General features: G+C 28.6%; 1 protein-coding gene across 1 annotated transcript; it reads right to left on the bottom strand.

Moving 5' to 3' along the window:
• Window positions 1-6,512: 6,512 nt before the first annotated feature.
• Window positions 6,513-7,360, bottom strand: LOC120159675. The gene is made up of 2 exons (XM_039170242.1): window positions 7,010-7,360; window positions 6,513-6,838 (listed from the first exon to the last, which is right to left on the bottom strand). The coding sequence occupies exons 1-2, from the start codon at window positions 7,249-7,251 to the stop codon at window positions 6,628-6,630; spliced, it is 453 nt and encodes a 150-aa protein (XP_039026173.1). The 5' UTR covers window positions 7,252-7,360; the 3' UTR covers window positions 6,513-6,627.
• Between the last annotated feature and the right edge of the window lie 2,312 nt (window positions 7,361-9,672).

Below are 9,672 nucleotides of genomic sequence, written 5' to 3'. Positions count from 1 at the left end.
GATTTTTAGTATTACTCTGAATTAATACTTCCATATCAGAGATTCTAACCCTAATGATCGAAAAGATTAGGGTATGACATGGCCAAAGAAAATGCATGTGAGTTGAGAAAAGAAAGCATATTGAAAACACTGATATTTTGATACGCTGATAAAGATGAGCAGTTAAAAAGGAAACATAAAAGGATTTGCATGGGAACAAGAGAAATGAGAATTTGTATAAAATAGCCCAAGCAAAAGGTGGAGTGCAAACGAAAGGACAAATGACGCATTTAAAATGAAGATTTAGAGGACCACAAAGTTCATAATATTCAAATGACATCATGCATACATCAGTAAGCATCTATGAATAGGAGCATGCTCATTCATTCATATTCATTAAAATGCTTTGAATGTTTTGACAGAAATTCAGAGAGAGTCAATAACTATTAAGATTCATCGCAGAAGGAGGTGAACCAACATTTCCAATGGAGAGTTCATAATGAGAAGAATTCATCCGAAAGAGGTAGAAGAAGTTCATAATGAGAAGAGCCTATTCGACCTATAACTAGATTCATGGCATTTCGAATTAGTGACACCTCGCTTGAGGGATTGACATTTTCAGAAGAGTTCATAATGAAAAGAACTCGTCCTAAAGGAGAAAGTTCATAATGAGAAGAACTTGTTCCTTTCAAGTCCATCACAGAAAGAGATGGATCAACATTTGCAATGGAGAGTTCATAATAAGAAGAACTCATCCAATGAGAGAGAATAAGTTCATAATGAGAAGAACTTGTCCAACTTCGCATCAACATTTTCAATGGAGAGCTCATAATGAGAAGAACTCATCTAATGAGGAAGAAGAAGTTCATAATGAGAAGAGCTTGTTCGACCTATCACTCGATTCACGACATTTCGAATCAGTGACACCTCGTTAGAGGGATTGATATTTCCAAAAGAGTTCATAATGAGAAGAACTCATCCACGAGAAAGAAGAAGTTCATAATGAGAAGAACTTGTTCAATCTAACGACGAAGGAAGAATAAAAAATGGTTGTCTTTTTCGTCTTTGCCCTATTCTTGTTAACACAAGAATGTGCAAAGAGGGGCAGTTGTAGACACCCATTTTTTTGTCAGAGTTAAAAAATATTATTAAATTATTATTATTATTATTATTATTATTATTATTATTATTATTATTATTATTATTAAGTGTGTTTATATTTTTGTGCAGGCCAAATGTGGCCCAATTATAAGCAACCCAACAAACCCAGATCAATAACAGTACCAAGCCTCTCCACCGACGAGTCACTAAGGCTAGTCACCTCTGAGCAAGTTGAAACATCATCATCACCATGTCGGCCACTGAACAGCAAAAACAAACAAACAATATCAGCAAAGTCAAAAGCATATCACCTAAATCATACATAACCTGTCAATATCCTACCAAAAACAAAGAAAATGCATATGCATCCTTAAGATTAGGTGGAGATATCAACCATAAAATAGGCAGAGGATTAGAGGAGAAAAGAGAGGGGGCACGAACAGAAAAAGAAGAGAAACGATTCGAGCAGAGAACTTCATCAACAAAAAGGGGGTTCATCAACAACAGGAGGGGAAAAACTCATTGTAAACATTATGTGTAAAGGAAACTCTTCCTGACCTTCATGAAGAGAAGTAATTGTAACGGGGGGAAATCAAGAGCAATACACAGAAAATTGAAAATAAATACAACAAAGGTTATTTTAAATTTGGGTTTTTAGCTTTACATTTTATTTTATTTTATTTCAAAAATAAAATCAGTAGATTTAGTTTAAAAAAACAGTAAAGAGGATTAAAAGATTACCTTCAACGAGAATAACGCCGGAGCCTAGAGTCGATAGATCTTGGAGTTTTGGGTTTGAATGGGATGGTGTACATTAGTTTAGGATTTTTTTTACATTTTATTTACTTTGGTTTGAAAGAGAAATAGGGGTTGGGTTATTGTTCAATTACCTTTGGTTGGAAAGAGTGGTAGCCGAAGCAAAATGACCACCAAAATAGCGGCCGGCGTGGAAGGTTTGTGAATCACAGCCGAGTACTGCGAGAAAGGGGGGTGTTTCGGCTGAGAAGAAAAAAAACAAAATGGAATTCAAATCCCCTGATTCCACGGCAATCATGGAAATTATGAGTCCCCATCACTTAGGGTTAATAAATTATATTATATAAATTTATTTTGGTACATTTACATTTTAGCCGTTCTAAGTTTCAATGTATTTTACACTTTAGTCGTATTATTTATGGATTAATCACCCTTCGATCCCCTTAATTTTAGCGTAAAATCACGTTTAAACCCTCTAACATTTAGCGTGTTGTTATAAAATGGACAACAATTACTTGCGTAAAATTGCATTAAACCCCTATAACATCATCATAGTTTACATTTTAGTTTTCGAATATATATGGTTTGTCTATTTCACTTTTGGTACTTAAGTTTTGTCATTTATATGTTAACCACTAATTATGTTATTTTCTATTTTATTTCTTTTTGATTTGTGCATTTTATTATCAGTTATTTTTATTTTAGTCACTATTAATGTATTTCGGTCTAATTGTTATTTGCCATTCCATGTTTTTATTTAATTTATTTTAGTCCTATTATTACATGATATATTATTATTATATGAATATTTGATTTTAGTTACAATATTTGCAATTATTTTATTATAGTCATTAATTTAAGTATTATTGTGTTTTGGGCTTTTATTTTTCAACTTTCGAATTTAAGTCACCATTTATATGTTTTAATATTTTGTTAATATAGTTTTGTTGTTGGGCACCATGCATGATTGATGATAATTTTAACTTGTAGTGGTATGTTTAATCCGTTAGTAGATACTTGGTTTAAAATGAATATTATTTTTGCATGTGATCATTCTATTTTTTTTAATATTTAACCTTTGCAACATGACCCTACATTTTTATTCTTTTCTTGATTTCACGTTATTCTTTATTTATGTAAATAGATTTTATCTTCAACTAAAATTATTAATTATTAATTATTTTTTTGAAAGTTATGGTTTAAGTTTTAGTATGAGTAAATGTTTCATTTTAATCCCTATTTAATTATTATGCATCTTTGTTAATCTTCAAGATTTTGTCTCATATTTCTGTTATATTTTATTTATTCTTTGTTATAGTTTTTATGGTGTTTAAGCTATAGATTTTCCCCTATGATTATTTTAGTCATTATGAATTTTAAATGCATTTTCTTGTTTAATTATTTATATACTCTTTTAGATTTTTGTTTAATTTATTTTAATCTTTAATATTATTTAGGGATTATTTTCACTTTTAGTATCAATATTATTTGATATTTTCAATCTAAAGAATTTGTTTAACCCCTTAAAAGTTTGTTTTGCTATTTTAATCCCTTTAGAATTTTTTTTATTATTTTTAACTTTTAAGTTTTGGTAATTACTATTTTAGGACTTAAAGTTTTCGTTTATATCATTGTAGTCTTTTTTTATTTTTGCTACTTCGATCCTTAAAGTTTTTTTTCTTTCTATGTTGGTCTTTATAAATTTAAATACTTATTTTTTTCTATTTGTATTTAGGATTGTAATATTCATTTATTATCATTTCAATCCTTTTGAATTTACTCCTTTAAGTTATTAATTCGAAGCAAATTAATTAATGTTTAATAAACGGATCATATTTTAACTTTATATTCAACTCATAAATTTCACCATTTACGACAAAGTGTAAGCGACACAATATCAATTTTGGGCGTTGTGGGGGTGCTAATCCTTCCCCACGCGTATCCGACTCCCGAACCCGTTTTAATCGAATCTTTGGTAAACGCATACCAGCTTTTGTCTTAAAAAATGATTTTTCTTAAAATGATTTTTTAAAGATTTTTTTAAGTATTCGACCTACCTAACCAAAGGTTGATGGAGACTCTTTTCAATTTTTTCCAAATTAATCCAAAATCACCCATTTTCCAAAATTAAAATCGTAACTATTTTTAAAACAATTAAAAGATTGTCCCCGCAGAAAAACGGTTACGACAACTTTATTGGTTGACTTTGTTATAATTTGATTTGAATGTATAATGTTATTAAGAGTTTTTTTGGCAGCTTAACTTTTATATATCTAGACTTAATATTACAGTTTTCCTACGAAAGGATTGATTTCTCGAAGACTTGAACCGATCCAATTGCACTTGTGATGAAAAAGATCGATCTATTTGTTCGAAGTATCGATTCCTTTATTAAAAGGATCGATCTAGTGGATTTAAATACGTGAAAACTCTTCCTAAAATATCCTTTTAAGTCCTTGAAGTTTATTTTTTTCCTTTCTCTTTAGCTAAGTGAAAGATTTTATTAAGAACCAAAAATGTCTATATAACCGGAAAGAAGGTAGTAAGATCACCTATATTTAAATCTTAGAGATAATATTAAGAGAACAATTATGATTTAAAATTTTGAACTATAACATTAAAATCAATATGAATTCGATATAAAATAGTTTCAACACTCTTTAGTGCATACATATGAATATGAAAGCATACTATATGAATATGATATGGATTGTCAAAAACAATCAATTATGAAATCAAAATTTTGTGTATGAATATGAAAATGATGTACATTAGATTTTGCATAAGGTAGCATGGATCTATTAGTTTATTTTTCTTTTTAAGACCCTAGATATGTAGGCATTCCTTAAGATTGAATATACTTGTTTTAAATTTTAGGGTAAATTACACCCATGACCATTTAACTATGATAAGAGTTTATTTTGACCAACGATCTTTTAATTTTGTCAATCATACAACTTAACTATTTAAACGTTGTCAATTAAGTCACCTGATGTTAACATTAGACAGAGAAAATAATGTGATAGTTAATAAAATTAGTATATTTAAACGTTTAATTCTCACCACTTATACGTTGAATAAATTTAATCATCAATTTGATTTAATAAATTACGTTTCCCCAACAAGCAAACTGTTAAAAACTATTGAAAATAGCAACGCGGCTCATAAAGGCACCAAAAAGGACAAGGGACACAATGCAAAGTGTTGAAGATGTTGGAAAAAATAGATTTTATATTTTTATGGGTAAGGGTGGAGATTTAAATAATAAAATTATAATTTTTATTCAATTTTATACGACACTTATAATAGTATATCATATGCTCAAAGTAGTTGAGTGATGAATCAGAAATTAATGTTCAACAAACAACTTGTGAATTATGTTAAAGTAAAAATGAAAAGCTTATATCCCACTTAAGTGAGATACTAAGTGTTGGATATATTTATATACATGAATCACTTGCAATATTATTGAACGTGCAAAATAAGGTTTTACCTCACACGTGGGTGCAAATTTATTCTCAATGGAGTTTGGGGTGTACACGAGTGATGAGAAAATATCCTGATTGGTTAGATAGACCCCGCATGGGCTTATAAATATTATATTTGAGTCTAAATTAAATTAAATTAAATTAAATTTAATAGCTCCTTAATTCAGACATAATTTTAAGTAATTACTATATTAATTCACAAGGCAATAATATTATTTCTAGATTTTCGGATATTAGTTGTTTCATTATTCAAATTTTCTAATAAATTTTCAGTTTTAATCTACAAGGTTAAGACACGTATTTTTTTTTCTATTTTCAAAGAGTTTTCATCGATAGAAAAAAGGCAAAGTTACAATTTTCTGAATAATACAATCATGCTACTGTTGTGCTCCTCTCACTGTTGTATAATGAGAGACAATTAATCAATGTCTTCCAGTATTGTAAGAACAAATAAATCTATCTTAAAAGAACTATGTAAACATATCTCAATGTCTCTGTTTCGATTTATGTCTACATATGAGTAAATAAATTTTTTTCTTTAATTTTAATTTTGTATTTATTGTGTTATGTTCGATACAATAAAATACTAATTCAGCCTTTTATTAATTTTTACTGTTTACTTTATCGGTTAGCGTTTTGACTAACCCAAGAAAACATGTAAAAGCTTCATCAAGCAAAAATGCTGCTATACTTTAACATTAGCATGAAAACTACCCATCACAGTTACTACATCAAAATTCATAGTTGGTCAATAAGAAAAATTACTTATGGTGCAAACAATATTGAACGAAACAATTTGCATTACTAATAATAAATAAATAATAAGTAATCAAGATACTGGATAACTCAGTTTAGAATATGGTGCATTACTAATTAATTGTTGTTTAATCTTATCTTCTATATTGTGATGCATTCCTCTTCGTTATTCGTTGCATCTGTCCAGAGATGATTAGAGATGACAAGACCCAAACAATTCTGTTTCTCCATTTATCTTATGTCATTGTAAGCTAATTGCTTGAGCATTTTCAAGTATCTGAATTTCTTCCGGTGCACGGCATTGTTAATATTTCCAATGATTCTTCTACCAATGCTTCAAAAGAAAAGGCTGGTTTTGAAATTTGATTGAAATTGGATGTGAAAGCATTTATTTCAAAGGATTAATAAGGTTCACCCACAAACCTAGACTACATAAGGAAAAAAAAGTACATCAGAGATGAGAATTAATGCATATTTGTACTCAAAAAGATGATAAATTTATAACAAAAAAGCCAATAACTCTACAGATACGGGTTCTGGGTTTTGTTTAAAGTTCATCACGAGATTCTTTTTTATCCGAGGCATCCCCCTCAACCTTCTCAGCGCTCTTTTGCACGGTTTCTGCTGCAGGTTTAGCCGTCTTCTCCACAGTTTCTGCTGCAGGTTTAGCCGTCTTTTCAACAGTTTCTGCGGCAGGTTTCGCAGTTTCTTCAACGTTTTCTTTGCCAGTTTCAACCCTTTTCTTCATTGCTTCTTCACTGTCAAAGACGATGAACAAACAAAACATGTCAATCATATACCTACGTTCATCATGGTATTAATCATAATGTTTTCCAATGTCACTGAGACACAGCAAACTGCATTTGTAATATAGTACTATGACGTTCATAAACTAAACGGGAAAAAAAAAACAAATGATGTAATCGTACTCTGGCTTAGGTGAAGTGAACTGCAAGCGGAAATCATGGATAATTGTTTTGATTTTTTCGACAGAATTTTTATGGGCGTTCTTCAACAATGAAAGGGTGTTGGATACAATCTTGAAGGTAGACGGTTTGTCTTCATTAGTGGTCTTTTGTTGCAGCTTCTCACTTTGACTGATTACGGGTAGGATTTGATGCGAAAGGAGGAGAAGAAACAACAATGTGCAGCATCTTCTTGAGATGTTCATTGGTTAAATTTGAAAAGAAAGTAAATAAAAGCAAGTGTTCGGCGTTTGATCTTAGCTTTGTAGTTTGTAGTAGGTGGTTTCAAGTTTGTTCACGTCGAACTAATTAAAGCAAAGGAGGCGTTTTCGCCTTGCTTCTCTACCACACTCCCTGAACATTTCAAAATGTAGATGATATATTTACTCTTTTAAATTATAAAAAAATATACTTATCTATATACTTTATAATTTAAAATTAAATTAAATATTATTTATTTAATCTATTAGTTGACTAATTTAGTTCGGTATTACAGAGATCCATTATTGGAACGATCCTCTGAACTCAATTTTCTCCTTTTATAACAATAAAATTTAAACTTCTAATTTTGCACGAATCAAATGACATAAGTGGTAAAATAATTGTTTTTGTTCCTTTAGGTAAGGGGGTGTAAGCGTTAAATGTCAAATAAGTTATCTTTGAATACATACTACCTTGTATTTACTTTATATTAATAATAATAAAATCTTAACTTAAAGGATCTACTACCTCATCCCATCAATTGATTGTTGGTTAATAAAATTTATTTTTAATTATTAATAATAGTTTATTAAATTTTTTAGCGTGTGATAACATTAGTAATATTTTTCTTCAAAAATAAGTTTAATAGTTGATTTGGTCCCTAACGTATACTAATTTTTTTTATTTCGATCCTTAATTGTTTTTATTCAAGTTGAGACTTAGAGTACCATTCGACATTCGTTAAATGGTTCAATCCCTTTTCACTTAAAAATCATGGAATTCTCCAACCAATTAATACTCGCTTTAATCCTTTATTTTTTATTAAAATTTATTAATAATAAAAAATTAAATATAAATTTAATAATTCAAAATAGTTATAATCAATATTTTTAAAAATTAAACAATAGAAAAATCAAGGGTAAACTACACGTTTAACACCCAACTATCACTTTTATTCTGTTTTAGTCACCTAACTATTTTTTTCAAAACCATACCTAATTGTCGACACCGTTTTTCGCCTGGCGGGGAAAAACTTAGTACGACTTGAGGTTTTCTTTAAAAAGGTTTTGAAATGTTTTAGAGTCGCCATCGACCTTTTGGGTTAGGTAGGTCGAATACCTAAAAAATTTATTTTAAAAGAGTTTTTAAGAAAAACGTCATTTTAAAAGATACACTGATCCACGTGTAACTAGAAATTCATTTTTAAGCAATAATAAGGGTTCGGGGGTCAATTACGTGTGGGGAAGGATAAGCACCCCCACAACGCCCATAATTGGTACCCCATCGATTATAAATTGTCTCTAATAGTGAAAATCTAAGAATTTTAATATAAATTTAAGTTATGATCCTATTATTCCAGATTCAACCATACAATTTTTATTTACTGAAAAATTCTAAGGAGAAATAGAAAATATTCTAATATTTCCAATTGAAGAGAAAATAATCCCTAAAATACTGTAGAACGAATATTTCTCTTTCTAACTGAAATAAAAAGAATATAATAATTTCTCCCAAGAACTCAATATTAAAATAATGTGATTCAACCAAATTGAATAAAACTAAAATAGGCATATTCAAAAGTTTTAGGTTTTTCTAAATAGAGATTTTATTTATTTTAAAATATCAGAATAGGACATCTAGTTACTTTAAGACCGTCTCTTCTTAATATTTTAAAATAAATAAATACTACCCTTAATCCAATTATGAAATCGATTAAGTTATGCTTATGAAGCTTTCATACATATTCCAAATATCTAGATCTATATGCACAAACAAATTTTCATGGCAAAAGTTATAAATTAAAAATACTAATTAGGAACAAATAAATGAAAATTAAAGCAAAGATAAAAATTAAATGCTATTCAATGATGGAAATAAAATTGAACTAAATTAACAAGTGCATACTTTAAAGCATAAATATTACGTTAAATAAGCAAACAAAATATAATTACTAAAATGAACATTACAAAAATTAAAGTTCTAAATAATAAAGGTTAAATAATAAATACTAAAATGAACAATACAAATGTAAATAAAGAGAATAAAGTACTTAAGTTTAAAAAATAAAATTGTACATTCACCTAAATTATAAATAATAAAATATAAAACATATGCATCACTTAAAATACATACTACAAATTTTACATGCCAAATATAATGTATAATACATTACACCACAACTCGGGACTAAATTAGAATATTACAAATTATATGCCAAATGAGAAATAAAAAAAAGTGACTAAAATAAATAAATTACAAATATCACATCCAAATCATAATATAATAAAAACAAAATCCAAACAGTGACTAAAATGAATAAACATAAAAAATAGTGACTAAATTCGAAAGTTAATAAAATCAATATGCATATTCAAAATAAATAACAAAATAAATTACCAGAGTGCAATAGAAGCTAAAATATGAGG

The sequence above is a fragment of the Hibiscus syriacus genome, unplaced genomic scaffold (assembly GCF_006381635.1).
Source record: "Hibiscus syriacus cultivar Baekdansim isolate YM2019G1 unplaced genomic scaffold, ASM638163v2 tig00111372_pilon, whole genome shotgun sequence".
Lineage (NCBI taxonomy): Eukaryota > Viridiplantae > Streptophyta > Magnoliopsida > Malvales > Malvaceae > Hibiscus > Hibiscus syriacus.
Note: the sequence above shows the minus strand (reverse complement) of the source record. Positions and strands in the feature narration are given on the sequence as shown.

Excerpts from the sequence above, each read along its gene's own strand:
- LOC120159675 (XM_039170242.1), bottom strand. The coding sequence starts at position 7,251 with ATGAACATCTCAAGAAGATGCTGCACATTGTTGTTTCTTCTCCTCCTT. Across the intron at positions 6,839-7,009 it reads TTCACTTCACCTAAGCCAGA|TGAAGAAGCAATGAAGAAAA; the intron begins GTACGATTACAT and ends CGTCTTTGACAG.